Source organism: Nuphar pumila, chromosome 11 (assembly GCF_984573655.1).
Source record: "Nuphar pumila chromosome 11, dmNupPumi1.hap1.1, whole genome shotgun sequence".
In the NCBI taxonomy this organism is placed as follows: domain Eukaryota; kingdom Viridiplantae; phylum Streptophyta; class Magnoliopsida; order Nymphaeales; family Nymphaeaceae; genus Nuphar; species Nuphar pumila.
Window position 1 is genome coordinate 21,073,707 of NC_143259.1, and position 24,277 is coordinate 21,097,983.

The window sequence follows — 24,277 nt, forward strand, 5'->3', positions numbered from 1 at the left end:
ACTATATCATTTGAGTTACTCAGGTTTTTAGTTCATTTTGCAAGAGTCATATCTCCCCAACGGGAGATCATTTTTCAAATCTGTAAAAAGAGTTTTCTTTTTTTATTTATCTGTTTTATATCTGAAATTTTTTATAACTTTATATATTTATTTGATATTTTAAATATATAAAAACCAGAACTATTTTGTTTAATCATGATTAAATAAGATTAATCTGTAACCAGTCATGAATTTTAACAAATTTAAAATATCAAATTTGTATAAAAAGTTATAAAAATTTTCAGATATAAACTAGACATCTAAATAAAGAAAACCTTTTTTACATATTTGGAAAATGATATCCCATTGGGGAGATATGACTCTCGCAAAATGAACTAAAAATATGTGCAACTTAAATAATACAAAATAATAGGGGTCTGGTTTTTAATCAAAATAGAAAAAAAAATAACTATAAAAATTGCTGAAAAATATCAGGAATAAACTAGACTCAATAAGAAAGACACCGCTTTTTACGGATTTGAAATCCGATCTTCGGTTAGAGAGATATGCCCCCGACAAGTTGGTCTTAATTCAGGTAGCGATTTACGTCGTAAATCGCACAACGATTTACTGAAAATACTGTAAGTCACAATAGCGATTTACACATAATGATTTACTGAATAACACCACAAATCACTATAGTGACTCATGAAATACACGTGATTTGTAGTGTTATTCAGTAAACCATCACGCGTAAATCGATATTTGAATCAAGACCAACTTGTCAGGGGCGTATCTCCCTAACCAGAGATCAAATTTCCGATCGGTATAAAGCGACATCTTCATTATTAAGTCTAGTTTAATTTTGACAATTTTTACAAATTTTTATGGTCATTTCATACCTGTTTTTGGTAAAAAACCAAGACCCTATCACACTATATATCATTTGAGTTACTCAGGTTTTTTGTTCATTTTGCAAGAGTCATATCTCCCCAACGGGAGATCATTTTTCAAATCTGTAAAAAGAGTTTTCTTTCTTTATTTGGCTAGTTCATATATGAAATTTTTTATAACTTTATAAACTCATTTGATATTTCAAATCTGTTAAAAACCGGAACTGGTTATAGAATTTCAGGTTCTGTAACAGGTTCATTTCCTGAAATTGAACGGTAACTTTCAGAAGTCACCATCTTCAAACCAGAAAAAAAAAACAGAAAATTTGTAAGAAAGGGTGTTACAAAAACCTTTAGCAAGAAACAATCGAAGGAAACATGAGCACCATGATTAAACAAAACACTTTATTGCGTCGAGGGAAGCCCCCAAACCCCCCTCCTGTAAGGGCAAAATCTCTTAATCAGGCTCCACAACTCATCAAGTTGAACTATGCTACAATCAGTGTGCAGGTCAGTCGGTGCTTGATAGAGCAGTGTAGGATTGTTTGCTAAATGTGCACAGAAGTAGAAAGAGAAGGGAGAGAGAGGGTTGATGTTCATGGTCTTCTCCAGGGGGGATTCCTTTCTCGGATAATCCTGCAGTGCATCAAGTTGAATGATGCTACCCATGCTGGGAAGAACCCCCAAACCCCCTCCTGTAAGGGCAAAAACTATGCTACTCACGCTGAGAGGAGCCCCCCAAACCCCCCTTCTGTAAGGGAAAAAACTCTGAATCAGGCTCCACATCTCATCAAGTTGAATGATGCTACCCACACTGGGAAGAGCCCCAAACCCCCCTTCTGTAAGGGCAAAAACTATGCTTCCCACGTTGGGAGGAGCCCCCAAACCCCCTTCTGTAAGGGCAAAAACTCTGAATTAGGCTCCACAACTCATCAAGTTAAATGATGCTACCCATGCTGGGAGGAGCCCTTAGACCCCCCTTCTGTAAGGGTAAAAACTCTGAATCAGGCTCCACAACTCTTCAAGTTGAATGATGCTACCCACGCTGGGAGGAGCTCCCAGACCCCTCTCCTGTAAGGGTAAAAACTCTGAATCAGGATCCACAACTCATTTAGTTGAATGATGCTACCCACGCTGGGATGAGCCCCCAAACCCTCATGCTCCTGTAAGGGTAAAATCTCTGAATCAGGCTACACAACAGTCAATGTGCAGGTCAGTCGGTGCTTGATGAAGCAATGTTGGATCTTCTGCTGGATATGCACAGAAGCAGAAAGAGAAGGGAGAGAGAGAGTGAGAGGGTTGATGTTCATGACCTCCTCCAAGGGAGATTTCTTTCTCGGATAATCCTGCAGTGCAGAGACTGAGTCTTAAATAATCATCTTCGGGACACTTAAGTCTTTACAACCACTCTTTTTCTAGAATCATCATTTTTTTTGGCACCAATGAATGAGAGGGTACTTAAGTCTTTGCAATCGCATCAAACTCCAATGCTAATTAATGTTGACAAACATGGGGATACGAGATGCATAGACTTAAATATGTGGCGCTCTTTGGGAACCCCCGAACATGAGATGAAGCTACCGGCCCTGTTCGGGGGGGGGGGACATATAACCTGCTTCGCTCTTAGGAGGACTTTGACGGTGCTCTCTCATTAAAGGGAGGGACTAGTAGACAACACAGGTTAGTTACACGAAGTTGCATGGGCAACAATGAAGGCTGAGTTCAACCAAACGGCCTCTTGCCCAATGGCCACAGAGAGAGATGGTTAAAAGCAGAAGAGAGGACTGCAGGATTGATTGCATGTATCCAGCCAAACCAACCTTCTGAAGAGCGTGTATCCAGCCAGAATTGATGCTGCTCATATGTGTAGGCACTTCCTAGTCATCTTGGGCTCTTAGTTCTTCATTGGCTGACAGTAACTTAACTATTGATTGTGCTCAAATCTTTCTCATTAGCCGGTAGGGCCACACTGTGGTTCATTAGCTGGAATGTATATTTTGGGAATGTGTGCACGTGCCTTTTGAATTTGTAAATGTTATATTTGAAAATCAAAGTTGTTGTCACTCTGCTTCTTTTAAGCAACCTTCATTTTTCATGACTGTCCAAAAGAAAAAAAATCATGATTTTAAACATAATTTTGTAATTGGATTGGCAAAAAACAATAATAAACTTGTTAAAACATAAAAAATAGTGAACAGATGGGTCATACTGTCCAAGTTGTTCACATATGGTCATGTGAACAACAAACATTTGAAACATAGCATCAGAATACAATCAAAACAAACGTTTTGTTATAGAACGAATAGAACTGTTGCGTCCTTTTTGTTCATTTTCTTGAACAAGCCATCCAAGATAACTTAGGTCCGTTTCTGCCATAAGTTGTCTTCCCAACAAATAGTGCAGTACATTGTCAGTGAAAGCGGTTGGGGCCCACACCTGGTTCAAATGGGACCCACAATAAATGTACCCGTCCGACGAGGAAGCTCTCGTTTTAGGCGATCCGGGCAATCGCGACGACGGTTACGTGATTCCCGTTTCTCGCCGTACGGGTGTGGCCTCTTCTCACGGCCCCATTACGGCGGGACCCCTAACCCTCTTCCGCCGTCGATTTTCAATGCTCAGGCCTCTCCAACCGTCCATCCTCCCCCACGATGCCCTCCCCGCGCTCTCCCCGCTCGCGATCTCATCCGCCATCGCCCGGCGACGCCGCGCGGGCGAGGGACGGTGAGGCGGCTGAGCGGAGGGCGGAGGAGCTCCTGCGAGAGGCGCTGCGGCGGCAGCGGGGCCCGCCGCCTCCGCCCGATGGCGACCTCCTCCGGGCGTCTCCGTCGCCGTCGCCGTCGCCGTCGCCGTCGCTGTCGCCGCGGTGCGATCGCCATCCCGACGAGTCGTGCGTCGCCCACTCCGTCGGCAACCTTTGCCAGAGCTTCCTCCTGTCATATGGCGTCAGGGTCGGGATCGGCATCCTCCTCCGCGCCTTCAAGCTCGCGCGCGGCCAATCCTACGCCTCCCTCCTCGATCTGAAGGTTCGTGCTGCCCTAATTTGTCTCCTTTAATCTTCTTTCGCCGATTTGTTTTCTTCGTCTTTCGGTTTTTGATGCTAGGAGACATGCATAAAATACATTTCTTGCTCACTGAATTTTGCGGGTTTTGAATTGCTCACGAACAAGAAGAATTTAGGGGCGGTTGAGTTATTGATGCAATGATTTTTTGAAGTTTTTATTGATGCATTTTTTTTTTGTTTTAAATTTTCCGAACACCTTGTTATCGCTCTTTTGATATATGATTCTTCGGCTAGTGAAATCAGGGTTTCGTGCAGAAAGATAACAAACGAAAAGACAAAATTTGGGGATGTTAAAGTAGTGTATCGGTTTATAATCGAATTGCATCTTTCTCTCTCTTTTTTTTTCTTTTTTGTCTTCTTGCCTGTCCTCTCGCCGGAATTAAAGTTTTTGAGATTTTGTAGTGGTTGCTTGATATATGGAATGCGTGCTTATAACTAAGGGTTTTCTTGATTAAATGTATAGAGAGATTTAAGGAAATTAAGGTGTTTGGGGGTTGCAAGATTGGAGTTTGTCTTTGCCTTCATTCTTTTATAGAATTTTGGATTTGGTTGCTTGCCATTCATATTGCATATCTGCTACATCAGCCTATATATATTGTTAATTTATCGGCAAACAAGTTGCTATTAAACACAAAGAAATATCAAATTCATGCACTGACTATATAATCTCCAATTGTTATTGAAAATAAACAAACATATGACATAAAATTCAGTGCAATTACATATTAAATTACACTCTATGTTTGCATATTTCAAAACTATAAGGTACGAAGAGGATCAACCATGTGGCTTGAGAAATCATACTCTTTTATCCTTCTAAATTGAACCCCCAAAAATCTCTAGTTTTGCTTATTTACATTATTTTGAAAGGTTAAATTTTCAAAAGAAAGAAAAATACAAGTAAAAAACTTGATTTTTACTCGAGTATCATGATATATCACCATGGTAACATCGACTATATATAGCTGATATATTGCCATTTGCTTCAAAACCTATAAATTTCTTAAAAAACGACAACAAAAAAAGGTATCTTGATATATCACGATACTCTATAAACAGAAAATCACCATCCTTTTCTTTCAAATTTGTTTTCCAAAATGATGTGGGTTTAGGAAGAAACCAATATTTAAGGAACTCATTTCTGAAAGTTCATGATTCCTCAATTTATTTATATTAGCTTACCCACTTTTGTAGAAAGTAATTATTTTAATACTTCCATATGTTATGTTTTTTTTTTCCGGTTTTTTCCTTTCAATTTATGTGTTTGTCGTGGTTGGAGGTCTAGTCTTCTTAATTATATAAGTTCTCCTTGGTGCCTTCCATTATTTTAGTGGTTTTTATTTTCTATTTCTCTTTCGCTTAAACACTTGATGCTATGAAAATTGCCTTATGAAAGCCTTACTTTTGCAATTTTTTTTGTCTTCAACCAAGTTCACATGGGTTTATAACATTCTTTATTTAAATTTTTGTTCTCAAGATTAGCTGATGATTGCAACTAATAAAATTGATTTAGTGCCTCAAATTTATTGTTTTTTTATATATTTTCATACTAACTAGGTTGTCAATAAATTAACGATATATAAGCTACATATAGTCGATATATGATATGGGTGGCAAAATATGTCACATGGATACAGTTGATGATATGGGGGATACAGCCACTTTGATGAAGTTTCCAATATGACTTGTATATAAGGGGATATGGAACGGGAGGCAAAGTGGAGTATCCATGTGACATAGGTGGTAAACTATAAGTTATCGATATATTGACTTGTGACCATGTATATCATAGTACTTTTTTTTTAAAAAAATTTATAGGATTTAGATTGAGTGGTTATATATCTTGTTATATAAGTTATATATAGCCGATATTGTGACAATGGGTTAAAGGTGATGGCTTACTGATGACTTGAAATTCCAATCTCATTTGTTTTAGTAATTATGTTGTTTGTGTGACACATGGGAATGTAGAAGATGCATAGGGAGTATATATGGTGTTTTTCTTGTCATTTACCTACTTGTTGGCTATAGATATACATACATGCATGCACACAAAGAGCGAACCACCAAAATCTATTGATGCAGGTCAGGACCCGATTGGACCCAAGACAGCATAAGCCACACCGATTCCAGGTGGTAATCGATTCTTTTTCCCCAAGAACGCTGCATCACTTATGGTGGGGAACCATTGATTTACATAGGTCTGATGTCTAAAACCTTTGTGTCATGTATAGCATGTTCTATCTACTATTTTCATGTGTTAAAGTCGACTCCAACATGATGTTTTTGGCCATTCACTAAATCATCCTTATATTCATGAACTATGAGCTATCCATCTTTCACCATCTTGAAATGGATTGTTATGATATAAGACATGACAGCCCATTAATGCAGTAAACAAACCATGTAAACACATTTGTATGTTTAGATCTAACATTTGGCAGCTAAATCCAAGCAAATAAGAGAGGGTACCACTATGGTATTGTGATTTAGAACCAAAATTGTTTTCCTCCTCCTCTCTCTCTTTCTCTCTCCATAAGTGTATATATATAATATTATATTATATATAATTGTTTGGTGTATGCCAGTTTAGGCATGTGCTCATGTTTGATAGGGTCAAACTCTCTTTTTCTCTCAGTGCCTCCATGTTTGGAAGTCTGCCGGTGACAGCCAGTGGTTGGCAGTGCCTGGCTGTTGCAGCAACAGTCCACCAACTATTGCAACAAGAAGAAATTGAAGAAGAAAAAGGTGGAGAAAAAAAAGAAAAGGAAGAGGAGGAGGTGCCAAACGAAGAGGAGGAAGAAAAGGAAGAAGAAAAAGTAAAAGAAGAAGAAAAAAAAAGGGAAAAGGAAATGATGTGGATTATTCAAGAATCAAAGTATATTTGCTTTATAAAAAAAATATCAATGAACTTCTATGAAATGGTTTCATGGGATTCAGCCAATTGTCCCGATCGTGGGATATCATTGAGAAATAGGAATCAGTGTTATCAAAGAATTTCCTGTGATTATTCCTAGTATGGAATGAGTCAATCATCCACTTTGGTATATTATTGAACAAAAATGTTGATATTGTTCTTCCATTGATCAAGAATTTCGATCTTTGGGAAGTATCATGATCATCCAATAAGAAAGGTTTCAATTTATTCAAATGAACGATTTAAACACCTATTGATTCTAACAATTGATTTCAGAGTTGATCATTCGGACCTTTCAATTTATAGATGTGGATCTCGGACCTATGAATGAGGATATTCCCGATACTCACAAAGAAAAAAAGTAAGTGACTTAGACAAAAAGAGAAGCTTCTTGGACAAAAATAAATGAAGTGACTTAGACAAATCTTGTTTGTCGATAACCTTGGCCCAATCAATCGAATGTTGATTAATACATAATCGATCAACCACTACTTGAAAATGGTTCTTCTGTTCAGAAACAAAATGCTCCAAATGCTCTTGGAAATTCTTGCTCCCATTGGACCATTTGTATCTATATGCAGTATGACTCAATTGAAGAAATAAGAGGATCAAACCATTTCTTTTGACTCTTTTTCACATTCGATAAATGTTAGTTGATCATATATTTCATTATAGTTATATGATTCAGAGTATCATTTCCTATTTGATCCCTTTGAATTCCATATTTGAAGTTGCAATCAGATCTAGTCATTAAAGAGAATCTATTCGATAGATTTCTTATGTACCCATAGGTCCTATATTGGTTTTGAATAAGATTTCAGATCAATCTATATTGATTGACTGCCTCCATTATGTTGTTGCTAGCAAATACCACTATTTTTGGTTTTGGGTCTTCCAAACCATTCCTGCAGGAGATCCAGACCCATTTTTTTCTGATCCTTCGATAAAAAGATTCATTCTCTTCATAAAAAATGAGGTAGAACCAATAAAGAGTTCTTTTTCGGTTCATCCCTGAAGTTGAATACCTTATTCACAATTTTTTTTATCAAACCTGTAGGAATCCATAGAAAAGGCAAATCCCTTATGATACACCAGATCATGCTCGATTATTGATAGAGTGAATAGATCTTCCATTTCTTGAAATCTCTCTTTTAATTCAAAATCATGGTGCAACGTGTATCTCCCTTTGTTCCGGTCATGAAATAAATGGAATAAATCACAAAAATGGGTTTTTGTTCAAGAATGAAATCTTATTAGAACTGTCTATATCCGGTTCATCCCTCGGAACCATATCACATTCCAGTTCTGATGAAATAAGATGAATTGAGATGGTATTTTGTAAATACATAATTATCTTGAATATATCAACCATTTCTTTCTTTTTAGATCGTTTGAAAGGGACAAAAGAACAAAACATCTTGTTGTTTCTTCAATAATTTCTGATCTCTAGTGAACCTCTCCATAGCATTCAAAACCAGATGAAGTTCTGACCATTTGTTGGAGAAAAAAGAACAAATTGATCTTGTAGGATTCCCAAGAAATTCTTCAATTTTTTTGAGAAACAAATGATTATTCATATGCTTTTCACGTTTCGTGAATAGACGAAACATTGAGGAATATCCAGAAGGGTATTTTGGGAATCGATCTGAGTCTATCTCTGTTCGTTCCGTTTGAAGAGAGGAAGGATCCCAAAGAATCAATCTTTCTTTTAGTTGATGAATCTCTGTTTGATTGATCAATATATGATATTCCGAATCCTCATTACTACAACAACAACAACAACTACGCCTTCATTCCAAAACAATTGGGGTCGGCGATATGAACCAAAAAAGAAAATCATTCTGGGTCTTCCACATGAATCCTTCTCCTCCAATCATTTCTATCCAATGCCATGTCCTCGGTGAGGTTCAAAGAATTCATATCCTTTCCTATCATCTCCATCCAAGTCTTCCTAGGCCTACCCCGACCTCTTTTAACTAATATATTTTCCCATTTCTCCACCTTCTAACTGGAGCATCATTGGGCCTTCGCCGAATATGTCCAAACCACTGTAAACGATTCTCTCTCATCTTATTTTCAATGGGTGCAACGCCTACCTTCTTACGCATCTCCTCGTTCCGAATCCTCATTACTAATATAATCAAAATTCTCTTTGGATTGATCAAAAGATCCTTTCAATTGGATAGAATGAAAGAAAATAGATCTTGTGGAATCATATTGAATATTTGATGATAGATTCCGTACCATGCTTAAAAACCGATCCTTGTTTACCAACCACATATTGTCCAACAAAATCAAATTATCTCTCGATATGTTCCTCAAAAAATCCGATTCGTGATGATTCTTCCCCCAACTAACGAAGAGATCTTGGTGGAATTGCCACACATGAAATTGAGCACAATTTTGCAAAGAAATGTTCCACTTGTTTCTCAAGAAGAGATGGGAAGCATGCTCAATATCATTTGATTGAATAGTTGCCTCAGCTCCTTGTTTGAGGAAACCCTCCACTTCAATTGGTCTTTTTTCACGAAAAGCAAATATGAGATAACAAATCAAGTGTTTCGCTAAGATTTCGAATAGCTGTCCCGAATTCAAATTGATTATGTTTCACTTCTTCCTCAGAGAAACATGATCAAACAATTCCCAACCATGGTCCTTGTGGAGATCATCCATATAGGATACAAAAAGAAACTCTAGAGATTTGATATCTTTCTCTTTGAATGAGATCTCAATTCCAGCTACTCTTTCATTATAAATCTTACAACTGGAATCCCTCTTTTTTCTGATCCAGTTCCTCCACCACTGCGAACCCCAGTTAGATTCAGGCATGATACACTTTTTATTTATTGGGAGGACTTAAGTACTCTCTTTCGGATCCATGAAACAACTCTCAGAGATCTTTTTCTCTTTTGGAAGATACAGGAGCGAAGCAATCAACCTATTGATATTGGGAGAGCAAAAAGATTCTTCCAATGTATCATTTCTGGGTCCAATGGAATTCATACGTATAGGAAGATGCCCCATCAAATAGAGATTTTTTTCTTTTGACCATATTTCAATTGTTAATATGATATATAAGGACCACTACTATAAGCAGTAATACACCTTTGACCGTGAAATATCGATTGCTTGTTGAACCCTGTGAATCACGTGAAAGCAGGACACTCCAAGTTTGGGGGCCAAGGAGTTTCACAAAACATTCTTGGTGGAAAAAAATGTGAGTGAAAAACACCACTGAATCAAATTTAGTCCATGAATCTAAGAAATAACGAGAACTCTTGATCTCTCTCAATTCAAATCCTGTATTTGAATTGATGTCGTTTCATTGATTTCTCCTAAACAAAAGATTATATTTCAATTGAAATCCACTTACACAAAGACAACCCCCATTGATGACGAGTCTCCGCGAAGCATCCAATGGCTGAATGGTTAAAGCACCCAACTCATAATTGGCAAATTCGTAGGTTCAATTCTTGCTGGATGCACGCAAATTTGAATGTTTAGTAATAGGATTGGCTCCGTATCAATGGAATCTCATCATCCATACATAACTAATTGCTATATTCATACTATAAGAATAAGATAGAAACAATAAGAATTCTAATTTTTATAGATATTGGAACTCATAGGGAAGAAAACGAATTTATGGATGAAATCAAATATGCAGTATTTATAGAAAAAAATATTTGGTTATTGGGGAACAATCAATAAACTTCTAATGCCGAATCATGATCAACTAGGACATAAATAAAATATTGGATCAAACTCTTCTTTGGTGTCAAGGTAGTAGCTATGAATAGCCATAGACTCCAGAGAAAGGGTAGAAGAATGAGACCTATTATGCGACATACAATGCATTACAGACGTATGATCATTACACTTCAACTGGGTTATTCTATTCCACCTCTTATAAAGAAAATAACTTAAATAAAAAAAAAAACTTAATAACATGGTGATACATTTATACAAAACTTCTACCCCTAGCACACACAAAGGAGCTGTAGACAATCAAGTGAAATCCAATCCACAAACAAATTTGATCTATGGACAGCATCGTTGTGTTGTCACCTCTCACTGCTTCCTTGCAAGTCTTCAATAGCATCCTGTTGTCCTAATTCCTCCTACTTGCATTGTTTTAACCTTTCTTATTAGTGTGGTGATAGGTCTTTGTGCAACATGTCCAAGCCGTCTTAAATAATATTCTCTAATATTTTTTATTCATAGTATTCCTAAATGTTCTCTAATGTATATAGGCTTAGCTTTGGTACCATAGATGTACCATATCCTCCAGCAGCCCTAGTGATCTCTCTCTCTCTCTCTCTCTCTCTCTCTCTCTCTCTCCTTGTATATATATATATATATATATATATATATATATATATTAAGGGCTGAGGGACTGGTTTGCAAAGTTGTCTTTATCTGGCTAGGAGGTGACTATGTTCTTTCCCTTGCCTGTGGGACTGCTGCCTGCCTTGCTTCCCATGCATCTACTTCTCATGCACTGACCCGGGAGAGAAAACCAGCAATTTGAAAACATTCTTTCAATGAGTGCAATCCAAGCATCAGAAAATCCAAAGTGCCTGAGGACTGCAAAAAGAAAGGACCACTCCAGACAACACTTCTTGCATATCTAACTTTAATATAACATTTCTGCCATAGACCTTTCTGTTCAGATCATGAGTTAACTCTTGCGCCAGATAGACACAGTCCATGAGACTTCTTCCTTTAATAAAGTCACATTGTGGAGATTCTAAGAATGTAATGGTGTCATTGGAAGCAATCTATCCTATCCGGGTAGCCTAACCACAACTCTATAGGAAGTGGGTATACTCCAGATGGAGAGAGCATCACAAGCAAATGGCAAAGCCAACACATCGATGCGATGATTAATGAAGTATAGAGCCAGCCACTCTATTACTGCCAACATGGAGCCTTGTTTGTGTATGTGTCCACGCATGCTTGTATGCTCCTTGTTACTATCAATAGTATCATTCCATCTAATCTTGTCATCAAAATTTTAAAAAAAGTTTCAAGCCTACTGAATTAAACCCTGTAGATGTGTTTGCCATGGTTTGTTAATTAGGAAACACACATTGTGTCTAATTATGAAAATTGTTTTTCTTTACTTGTGAATTTATATGTTGTCTATAAAAAAAATACAGAACACATCTGAATGTACATATATGCATGTGGATGTGTGTCTACTGCACTATGCATGAGTGTATGTGTATGTGCATGTGCATGTGCATGTGCATGTATATACAATTCAAATTTGTGAAAATCGATGGATTAAAACACAGTCACGAGATGATTGATATTTATCTCATGAGACTTTCATCCTTCTTGTATTGGTGTTTTTCTTTTTCACAGCAACTTGTTTCCGAGAAAGACTTGATAGTAAGAGAAGAAGCGTGTCGTATTGGGTTGCTTTTTGGTGGATTTACGGGATCCTATCATGCTCTCAGATGTTTGCTTAGGAGGATACAAAAGAAAGAGACACCTTCTAATGCGTAAGTTTTTACATGCATTTATTTGCTTTTTTATTTATTAATCTCATACTTTACTTCCAATGGCATAGGAAGTTCTTGTGGCCTAGCCAACTTTGGGCTCACTGATATGATATCATATCAAGAGTGATCATATATGCTTACAATCTTGACACTGTGTTTGTGAGTTGATTAAGGCTGTTTGATCCATGGTTTGGTGTGAGCTAGTTACAATGGCCTAACTTTAGGCTCTTGGAGATATCCTAATGTATTAGTCTTTTCTCACTTGGTTGAACTGTCACATATTTCTTTGCTGGTATTTTGTTTCTGTTCGGAAGCTTCATGCCAACTGTAGATTATTCTTTACATTGAACATAACTTGTATCCTTATTTTGAACTATTGAGTTTAATGCCATGTTTTCTATGAACATCTAATGACATTGATGAAGGATAAAACAGAATATTAGCGGGTACAATTGCGGGTTTATCAATTTTAGCATTAGATGGCTCCAGCAGGAGACGCACTCTTGCACTTTATCTCCTAGCTAGGCTTGCACAGGTAGAGAAACAGTTTCTGATTTCTGCTTCATTATTTTTATGGCTGTCATGGTATGTTACAATGCTTGATACTTGTTCTGTAATTTTGAATTTGTCTTATTACTGGATTTTACAGTGTGCATATAATTCAGCTAAATCGAAGAATAAGTTTCACTTTTGGGGGAGTCACTGGGGTCATGGAGATTCTTTGCTATTTGCATTAGCTTGTAGCCAGGTGAGATTGAGCTTGAACAGTCATTCATCAATATGTTATAGTTCAAAGTGTTGAGTTAATGTTTGATTTGGTAAAAAAAAATACTAATATCACTTTGTATGAAAGGGAGGTGCTGATATTTCAATGTAAATGCGTCACTATAGTTTCCTTTTCATGCTATGTTGTTAAAGCAATAATTTCTAGTTGTCTACCTCATATAATATGTTATTAAGGAAACACAGAATTAGCGACAGGAGGCATTGTGTACAGCATGAAGCAGTCAACTTCTGTTACCTTATATTCTGCTGCCTAAGATCGGCTACTCAATGGCTTCTTTCAGTTGAAATGTATGTTTTTTTATAAGAGTGTTCTTTTATAAGAGTATCCTTTTACTGGATAATGTGACATAACATTCTTGGCACTGTGCCAATTGTTTTTGTTGTATTAAGATCCCCAATTTCTGTTTTTGTATGCATATTCTAGAATGTAGACACTGTCTGATTCAAGAGTAGAATAGTTTTTTATGCTTCCATGTGTACTGAAGTAGGACAAATAACCCAAACCTCATTGTTTGCAAACCCAGGGTTGCTTGCAAACGGGGTACAAAAGCTATTAGGCGGCTCCCAGTTGACAGCTCCATTGCTGAATCAGGGCGGTGGTGAAAGGGAGGGCCACAAAAAGTTCAAGGGGGCATTGATTATGAATGGTTCATCGGCAAAACCAGCAGGGCGTGTCAAGAGACAGATGATTAAAGAACGTCAGGGAATAGTGATGAGGAAAATGCAGAACGTTCAAGGAGGAAGGGGCATGACCGTGCTGCAACAAATGGCCCATCGATGGCAGTCGTAGAGCAGGATTGGTGTGATGCAGTGGCATCAGAAAAAACTAGAGAAGGAAGAGAATGATGCCGGAAAAACCAGGAACCTGGCAGGGCCACCATTTTTCAGCAAAAGGAGTCCCTTTGTTTCACGTTCCAGCCGTTAATCATCACGGGAAACCTGATTGGGGGAGGAGAGGCGACTACGATGGACAAGGGAAGGGGAAAGGATCAAGGAAAGAGAGCCACAATCATAGGGCTCTCTCATTTGGGAAGGGAGGAAATTGTGATTGGTTGGAGGAAAGGTGGGGGGACCTATAACATCACCGTTATTATCTACTTTCGAGAAAAGTCGTCCCCAAACTGTTAAGGGGGTTTGGCTTTTTTTGGGTTGTGGGACCCACAATTTTGAAGCTACTCCTTGAGTCGTGGACTCCCTCTGTAAGACTCGAGCTTTAAAAAAAACATAATAATAAATAACTAAATAAATAAATTTGAATCCAGGTTGGATCCGACCAGATCCAACCCGGATTTGGGCAACCACGCTTAGCGTGGCCTATTTAAATCCCCGTAGGGGGGGGGGGTTCTTTTTACGAAATCAGAACCCCCTCCCCTCGATTTCTCCCTGAGCCACACCAGGCCCTCGACGCGGTCACCTGAGCCTCGACCTCCCCTTGTTCTTCCGACGCCTCCCGCCTCTCTCCTTCCTCTTCTTTCCCCCCTCGTCTTCCTCTTCCTATCGCCGGCACACCCGGACTGACGCTGCTCTCGTTAGGTACGCTTCCTGCTCCCTCTTCTCTCTCCTTCTCGGTAGTGGCAGCATCGCCTGGTGGCCCTGCCCTGCCAAAAGCAGTGGCACCATGCAGGTGTCGTTGCTCCCTCTTCCCTCTCCTTCTCGGTAGTGGCGGCACCGCTGCTTTGCTAGAAGCAGCGATACCACGCAGGTGTCACTCTCTCTTCCCTCTCTTTCTTGGTAGTGTCGGCACCGCCTGGTGCCGCCGCCCTGCCAGAAGCAGCAGCACCACGCGGGTGCCACTGCTCCCTCTTCCCTCTCCTTCTCGGAAGTGGCGACATCGCCTAGACTTTGGCTCTCCAGGACAGAGGGTGCCCAACACCCTCTATTTCAGCAGTAACCATAGGTTGCTGCTGCTGCTTTGCTAGGACAATCGATAGGGGGTGGCTGAGGCCACTCTCCTGTCGCCTCCCCTGTCAGCCCCCCCTTACTGAAGGACCAAGCAAGGCTTGGTCCTGTCACAAGGTTGGGACTAGGTCGGGCTCGGCCTGACCACCGAGCCCACCCCCTCCAGTTTGGTTGCCTAGCCTGCCGAGCTAAGCTCGTTTGGAACCGAGCTCAGCTCAGTCTCCGCTTTCAGACCGAGCCGGCTCGGTTAGTAATCTGAGTCTAGCTCAGTCATGCTTTACCCCCCGCCTCTTGTACCGAGCTCGACTCGGTTTGGTTGGCTCGAACTGGGTTCAAGTTTGACCCTTGCGACACAATCATTGTCACGATAAAGTTTTAATACCATCCTTTATGCAGCTTAACATAATCCTTTTAGCGCTCCATATCGACACAACAGGCATGACACATTTACCAAGGCATGAGCCATTAAGAACCTACGCTCATAATCGTCAGCGAGTCATACCATCTTCGAGGTAGAGAAAAGTTGCATACGAGAACAAATGATGGAATACTTCTAACTTATACGTATTATATATATATATATATATATATATGCTATTAACTTAAGGACGCAATTTTACGTATTTTTGTCCATTTGAATTATGTCATATACTTTACCGTCGTGCTGTAATGTGCATAGACTACTGCTTATATCGTGTATCGCTTACGTAATTTATTTAGCTCGATGTGTGGTTTCACACATTGGGCCTTGCTTTATGTCATTTACTTTGCCGCTGCGCTGTAATGTGCACAGACTTATGCTTTAATATATATGTAGTCTATATATATATATATATATATATATATATATATATATATATATAACTTTATAAAGTACGCAATTTTGCGTACTCCTGCCTACTTTATATTATGCTTGCATGTTTTTAAAGATGCAGATTTGTGTATCCTCACCAAGTCTTTATTTTTAAAAAGGATTTCATATGCGAGATTTCAAACTCGTACTATTCGCCGTCTTGAAAAGCAAAAACAAGTACTTGGTGTATGCGTATTTGCAACTGAGTTTTTTCCTCCAACCTGCGTAATAGAAAGGCTTCGACTATGTAGCCCTAGGTGGTATGTACGTCCGGTCATTCTCTTTTGTATCCGAAATGACTCGGATATTCTCCAATTTAAAGTGCAGAACATTGAAATTTCTAAATAAATGTTGAGTTTTCTTTCTTAGAAACCGATATTCCTCTTATCGTAGTGGTACTATCAGACATGCACGACATGTTAGTACTACAATGATTTGGATGAGAGGTTTATGGTAACCTCGTAGCGTGAAAATGCACAATGATTAAAAAAAAATCATATAAATAGTGATGATTCGCCTTTACAAGCAAGATACTCGATTTGGTTTGAAAGACTAGAGCATATAGAATGGGTCGTCAGTTAAAAATAGAACCTAATATACCCATTCATCTCTTTGGTTTCGTCAAGGGAGAGGATGAGATGGTACAAAAACTCCGATGGACAGGATGTTAACAACTGCGATCTTTGAGTAGCAATGACTCGGTGTCCCCGATCATCAGAGTTAGGGGATGAGGCTACCAAAAATTATCCTAGGAGGTAAATCCCATTGGCTTCTACAGAAGTTCGGATGCATCCCTTGTCATATATGCTTTTGGGGAATTCGATATCGATCATTGGCCGTCCCCTTAGGAGTGGACTCAACTAGTTGTTCAAGGCATTAAAATATATAGAATAACAAACCCCCAGTCAGTCTCTGTTGTTTCTACGTTTTTTCTGTGGATACCCTTAAGACAGTTAATATCAAAACAAGATTATCATGCTCATTTTACTTATTTTAAACTGTACATCACGAAAGAAACAACACATATGTTAATCTTGTTCTGAATTTTGATATCTATGCACCTAACAAATTTTTATAAGTCTGACTCGTTTTATGGGGTACATGTGATGATTAAGTCGATATGACAAACGATGGTGCGATGATGTGATGATATCAAGATCCCAATCTTTCTCTGGCGTTTCGCTCCTGAGCACATTTTGTAATTTTGCATAAGGGTTTCTTTGGAAATTCATCTTTTGTATAAACCTTAATTATCAAAGAAAAAACCTCGTTTTGAATCTATATAGTTTTAATGCTTATATGAAGATACAACTCTAAAGATACAAATCTATTGTGTAAAGGAAGGTTCACCTGTAATACGCCCAAGGTCCGTTGACTTGTTATTTCAAGCATTATTTTTTCGTTGAACTGCTATTTTAAACTCTGAAAAAAGAGTTTTTGCAAAGCTTCAATTTTTTCCTAAAAGATTACAAGTTCGTGATTTTGGGGTGTTACAACTTGGTATCAGAGCGACGGAAAAAACAGTGATTCTTGATCATCCGACATCTGTATCGCGCTATGAGTATAAGTTTTTTTTGTGATACATTTTATGCTTGGATAAGACAAAAGAATTTTCGTTCTTTTAAAGCTCATGGTTGAAGACAGACTTGGAAATGAACACATGTTTAAACACCCCCAATTTTTCACCTTCACAAGCCCTTTCCTTTGCCACTGGGACCCACTCTCTGCAGCCTGCAGGGAACCAACTAGTCGAATATCTGAGCCAGGGCTGTTCATAGCCCAAATTTTATAATAAATTTCAATACTTCATCTTGCAATCAAGATTTAATATCTATTTTGGCTCGATTTCAATCATCAATTCTTGCCTTGCGAACAGAAATGTTCAAATCTTTATCTCTACCAGGGGTCCGGGATTTCAAATCCCTTATCCAGGGTTTGCCTTCTGCATCTCATTGCATATCATTTCATATCATCTCACATCATTGTATGTCATTGCATGTAATTTCATGGCATTGCATCTCATTTTCGAGATCCAATACTCCTGTTTTTCAAAATATTAAATCCAGATTCGATTTTAAAACTTTTTTTTTCAAAATCATTTTCAAATACCTGGGTTTTATATCGATATTTTGTCATTTGTTAACCTCCAAGATCTTATATTCTTTTATTTCAAAATATTTTCTTTACAAAACAATCTGAATTCATTTAAAAATCAATTTTTAACTGATCTCAGTTCTTAGATGAGACCCATCTAGGTGGTGTCGCTTCCGGATTCCTTTATTTCTCAAATTTCTCAAAATTTCAGAGTCCTATTCGGACCAGGACTCTGTCTTTTCACCTTTTTAAGCCTTTTCAAAATTCCATTTCTGTTTTAATACAGAAGTAACCCTACCCCTTTTGTCCATTCCTCTCATTTTGGCCAAAATTTTAAAGTTTCAGTTGGACTAGGACTCTATTCCGATTTTATCTTTTACTCCTGTTTCTCACTTATTTTCGAAAAACCTTCTCATCTGACTTTCAAAAGAGCCAAAGTCTCAGAGTCCCAGTTGGATTAGGACTCTTTTTCAGAGTCCCAGTCGGATCAAGACTCTATGTTTTACTGTTATTTCTACCTGTTTTTTTAGAAAACCTTTCAAAATCTTTCGTTTTGACCCAAAATTTCAGAGTTTCAGTCGGATTAGGACTCTATCTTTCGTTACTGTTTTCACCTATTTTTGAGAAAATCTTTTAAAATCTTTCGAAAGAAGTAAAAAACTCAGAGTTTTAGTTGAACCAGGACTCTATTCAAAGAGTCCCAGTTGGATCAAAACACTGACCTTGATTTCAATTTTGAGAGAATCTTTCAAAAATCTCTTCATTTATCTTTTCAAAAACCAAATTTCAAAATTGTTACAATTTTATCACAAAGTTTCAAAATTCCGGGACTATTATAGAGTCCCAATTGATCAGGACTCTGATCTCGGTCTCGTATTTTGCTCATCTTCATCAGCTTAAGAGCAGATCTTTCAAAATCTTGTTGTTTTCCTTTAAGAACCTTTAAAAATAAAGAGTTTCAAAATTTTAGGACTCTGTCCCAGAGTCCTAATCGAATCAGGACTCTATCCTGATTTCATTTTCTTGTTTCATTTCTACTTATTTTCAAAAGTCATTTTAAAATCTCATCATTTGCTTCTCGGAAAACAAAAAATTCTCAGAGTTCTAGTCGAATTAAGATTGTTCTTTAGAATCCTAGTCAGATCAGGACTCTGAACCTGACTTCAATTTCTATCTTATTTTCACCTGTTTTCTAAAATCCTCTCATTTGTTTTCTCAGAAAACCAAAAACTTTAAGAGTTTTAGTCGAATTAGGACTTTGTCCTAGAGTCCCAGTTGGATCAGGACTTCAATTCTGATTTCAGTTTTCATCTTGTTCTTACACAATTTGCAAAAAGCTTTTAAAACCTTGTTTATTCAAAATTCCAAGAGTTCTAGTCAAATTAGGACTCTATTCCCAGAGTCTTAGTTGGATCAGAACTTTGTTCTGATTTCACTGCTTGTTGCTATTTTTACTGGTTTTCGAGAATTCTTTCATCTGTTTTTAAGAAAAACAAAAAAAAATCTAGAGTTTCAATCTGATCAGGACTCTGTCTCAAAGTCTTAATCCGATCAGGACACTATCCCGATTATTGTTTCTACTTCCATTTTCATTTTCTTCACTTGTTTTTTTAAAAAAATTAGTCCATTTTGCAGAGTTTCAGTTGATTCAGGACTCTATTTCAGAGTTTTGGTTGAGTTAGGACTCTAACCCTGACTGAAATTTGGGAATGGCGAAGGCAACGTTATGCCTATGGGCGTGCACTCATAACAAGAACGGATTTTGTTTTGGGGTGCGGCGGATAACAGCTTGTCATTTGCTCCTAAGCCTATAAAAATGACTTATGTATTCTCTAATTGTGTATGCTGAAATGTATATACAAATGATCATTTGCCTTCTCAAAAAAAAAAAAATCATTGACACTCAATCTGATCATATAACTTACAATTTTTTCTCTGTTGTCCACTACAGTGGAATAAGTATGATTACTCTGTGGCTCCATATTGTTCCTCATTTAGGAAGACTTCTCCATTCTTTTCCTTTTCTCCTTTTTGTCCTAGTACTCTTCAATACTAGGTTTCGTATTTCACATATTGGTTATATACATATGTTAAGATATGCTCGTGAACTAGAAAAGCATTTATATTTCCCTTTTGATTCCATTTATATTTTGTCCGGTCTCATTCTTTTTAGTTCTTCAGATTGAATCAACTAGTCTTTGTAGTTGAATTCTTTTTGCTGGCTTTGGTTTTCTTCTTAAAATCTCAATTATTTAATTTTTTAAAAATAACCAAGATTAAAAGTCTTTTCCTCAAAGTCATTCTTAGTTTTAAAATTGAGTATGACTAGTATTTTTCATAGAATGTAAACATTAAGAAGCTAATAAGCCCATGCTATTAATTATGCTAGTTGACAAAATTCTGTTTACGTTATTTCCCATATGTTATCTCTTTTAGTGAACTCTTGGAGGTCACGTTTTAGGTATGCTTGATGCTATATCATGCAAGGAATGAACTAACCTGGACTGTAGTCAGCTCCTTTGGATCTGATGGATGCATCTCTTTTTTTTGCTCTTTTTTGTGGTGACTTATCAGAACTCTTTTTCTCCCTGTATCTCCATTTTTTTTTCTAATAGATTTCTTCCTACGAAAAAAACTTCATACTTACTCAAATGAATTGCACTGTTATCATTCTCTTTGCTGTGATGTTTAGCTGCTTTTTTATTTATAACTATATTATCCAGTCAAATTGAATAAGCATGATACATGGTTAAAATGTTATGCATAAAATTTGCATGTCTTGTAGGTGATGTATGCTTTTGTGATGCGGCCAGAGAGCCTTCCCAAGGCTTATCAAGATTTTATTCAGAAAACAGGTCCAGTTGCGGAGCCTGTGTACAAAGCTGTTCGTGACTGTTGTCGAGGGGTTCCTCTTGACATTGTTTCTCTTTCAGCCTTCCTTTCTAACAAGAAGGGGTTCATCTCTATAAAGTTGGAAAAATATCCTTCTATAATTCCATGTTCTATAATTCATCCAGACACAAATTCATGCCTAGCTCAAAATGTAAATGCAGCATCAGCAACTTTTAGAAAAACATTTCCACTGTACTTCTCATTGATGTTTGTACCATTTGTCGTCCTCCGTCTACAGAAAGTAAGTCTGCATTCTTATTTTGTATTTTTTTGTGTTATTTAATCTATCGTATTTGTCATGGGATTGAGTTTCATGGTGAAGTTGTTTCTGTGGTTGTAAACCTCTGCACTCATATTTGGTTTGGGTGCACATTCTTTTCACGCATGAAGATTTATTTTTTTGGTAAATGAGGATTATTAAGCTCCATCTTGTAATGTTCTTGTGATACTTTCCTATGATCATCATATGTATGCTGAGTTGAGGCCCTTTTTCTTGGTTTTGTTTCTTAAATCTTTTTATTAATGATGTGTTATTTGGTTAATTTTCTATATTCACATTTTAGTTGGTGTTCAGTTGGCAGCTGGATTAAAAAAAAACTGTTGAGAACTTTATGTGGCTTAATTCTCATGTGAGGAAAAGGCCTCCTGACGAGGAAATTTTCTTGCACACCTGTAGGGGGTAACATTCATCTTAATTAAAATCTTAGACAGAGTTGGCAAACCCATAGACTTGGCTCAGCGATCCACCAAATGTATGGGTTGGTAAGTCAAGGTATACCCTATTTCAACCAACCACAATACCCCCTTCTACTTGTGATGGAGATGTAGCTTCTACTTTTTCACCAATCCTTGTTTCATTCCAAGATTAGCACCGTTACTGATAAACTTAGCAAACTGGAGTTATGTATTCTTTCCCTTGAATTAATTGGAAGATATCAAGCAAATAAATTTGACATGTATTTTCTTTTTTAAATGCCATAGGAAAATATAAAATGGCCTTCAAGAGAAATCCTGAAAATACTTCATAGATTTATGAAATTTGAAAATAAACAAAATTTAATGGTTTTCCTCTGCAGATTCTTTATATTACAAGTATTTAAGAGAAACTGAATGCACACTTCAGAATTCGGGAAGCTCTGTTAAGCAGATTTCTTTTTTCTTTCATTGCTTCAGAAAAATTTCAGTGTGATGTAACTTTGGAGATTTTTCTTTCCCTGGTTAGAACTAGAGCTCTTGTTTTAATTTATTTGTGTGATCTTTGGGAAGAAAAGCTTTCACCATGCCTACATGATTTGTTTGATATGTACTTATTAGCCCACTTGAAGTCATGAATGCCAATAGAACTTTACCCACTTTATCAAGTAAATGTGAACAGCTTGGAATGTGTGAACTTGGAATATATTCCTTGCCATTTGTAATTTAATTTGAAATCCATCCAGTTCATGGAGTCTCCAGCTTTTACCTGTTGGAATGCTCTTAAAGCTGCCATTCGCTCAACCACATTTATAGCAGCATTTGTGGGACTTTTTCAGGTAAAAACTTTTGTGCGTATGATTTCACTCTTTCATATGGTATATAATCTGTAATATATCTTGTGGTTGGTGCAAGGCTGTCATATGCTTACACAGGAAGGTGGCCTCAAAAGATCACAAGCTCATGTATTGGCTTGCTGGAGGGATTGCTGGAACATCTGTGCTTTTGGAGAAGAAAAATAGACGATCTGAATTGGCATTATATGTTCTTCCACGAGCTGGAGACTCATTGTGGTACATCTTAGTAAATCGTCATCTTTTTCCAGATATAAAGAATGCCGAGGTATGCTACTATTTTCATTGTATTTTTTTTTATTAGGTCTTTGTGCATACATTTAATAGAAGATGGTTTCCCATATAAAGTACTGCTTGATAATGGTGAGGAGTTTGTTCATTGACATCTTGATATTTTTGAGAAGCAACCATCGGTGATACTGCAGCCGAAAAATGCTGCTAAAAGTTGGTCTGCTGTGAGGGTGGAAAACATGATGTTTGTTTTCATCTTTCACATGGACATGGACACAACATCAATTTGAATTTTTTTTGAAAATTAGGACACGTAAACGTCTATCCACATGATTGCTTAATATTTTGTACTAAAATTTTTAGTTTGTATCAAAATCTTAGTTCCAACATGATCTGTAATGAGGGAGTGGATACGAATAAAAAAGTTTTTTATATCAGTTGATGAGAGAGAGGAGCAGGTGTTATAGGAAGGCAATGATGGCCATTCCATGCAGAGTGTGAACCCGAGCTGATTCCTTTTCTTTTTTCCAAAATTTACAATAAACCAAAGAAGAAGAAAATGGACTATAATCTTAGGCATGTTCTGTTGTGTCATGTGGGATATATGCATAAATGCTTGTGTTCCTTTGTCGGGTTTTTGTTGACCTTTGAGGCTGTAATAAATCTAAATCAGTTATAATAACCGAGTCAGTGTGCTAGTCAATAGTCATTAAAGGGTATCTATGATCGTTTTTAATTTCTTATTTAATCCTTGACGTGAAATGTCCTGTTGCACTGGCAGTGAGTGGAATGCCACAATCCCATTCATCATTTGGTTTCTGTTCTTGTGCAGAATGCATCAATTCCAGTATGCTTGCATTTGAATTTGGTCTTTAGTGGTGCTGATGAGTTTATGGCCGTGAAGAGATTGTTGATGATTTATGTAAGCATTTTCTGTCACAGGTGGCTCTTTTCTGTTTATGCATGGGTGGCATCATGTACTACCTAGAATATGAACCAGACACCATGGCACCCTTTCTCAGGGGGCTCATTCGTCGATTCCTTGCAAGCAGAATAAGCAATCCAGGTCCTCCCTCAACTGGCGACGCGTTGTACCCTTACCTGGAGCCTGACAGCTCCTTCAAAACAGAGTCGGCATCACAGGACAAACCTGACAAGGAATCGCTAGCTACCGGGGAGAGGTATAATTTGGAAGCTATCCCTGGGCTTTAGTCACTGGACTTGGCTCAAGGCCTGATCTCCTAAGTTTCTACATAGTTCACAACCCAAAAGCTGGTTGGCGTCTCCCTTTTTCTCACGCCCTTGAATCTGTAATTAATTATACTTGTAGCCCATGATTTGAATGAAAGAAATACTGTTTGCTTCTAAATGCTATTCAAAGTGCTCTCTCTCTCTCTCTCTCTCTCTCTCTCTCTCTATATATATATATATATATATATATATATATATATATAATAAGGGGTAGGTGTCTGATGTTTTTTGTGTCTACGGCATGCCTGCCGAGCTTTGAAAAGATTGTTTCTATTTTTTCTAAAATCTGATCATACAGATGTGATCTACATGCTTGATTTTGTGGGAATCCACTTTTGGATCGTCTGATTCCAACACCAAG

At 37.6% G+C, this 24,277-nt stretch overlaps 1 protein-coding gene across 1 annotated transcript; it reads left to right on the top strand.

Moving 5' to 3' along the window:
* The first annotated feature begins 3,345 nt into the window (after window positions 1-3,345).
* On the top strand, window positions 3,346-24,034 carry LOC149822169 (Mitochondrial import inner membrane translocase subunit Tim17/Tim22/Tim23 family protein). Its single transcript, XM_089980077.1, has 8 exons — window positions 3,346-3,898; window positions 12,224-12,363; window positions 12,799-12,898; window positions 13,013-13,111; window positions 20,781-21,128; window positions 22,327-22,419; window positions 22,496-22,702; window positions 23,608-24,034. The coding sequence occupies exons 1-8, from the start codon at window positions 3,524-3,526 to the stop codon at window positions 23,875-23,877; spliced, it is 1,632 nt and encodes a 543-aa protein (XP_089836203.1). The 5' UTR covers window positions 3,346-3,523; the 3' UTR covers window positions 23,878-24,034.
* Window positions 24,035-24,277: the final 243 nt, after the last annotated feature.

Excerpts from the sequence above, each read along its gene's own strand:
- LOC149822169 (XM_089980077.1), top strand. The coding sequence starts at position 3,524 with ATGCCCTCCCCGCGCTCTCCCCGCTCGCGATCTCATCCGCCATCGCCC. Across the intron at positions 22,420-22,495 it reads CATTTGTGGGACTTTTTCAG|GCTGTCATATGCTTACACAG; the intron begins GTAAAAACTTTT and ends GGTTGGTGCAAG. Across the intron at positions 22,703-23,607 it reads CAGATATAAAGAATGCCGAG|GTGGCTCTTTTCTGTTTATG; the intron begins GTATGCTACTAT and ends TTTCTGTCACAG.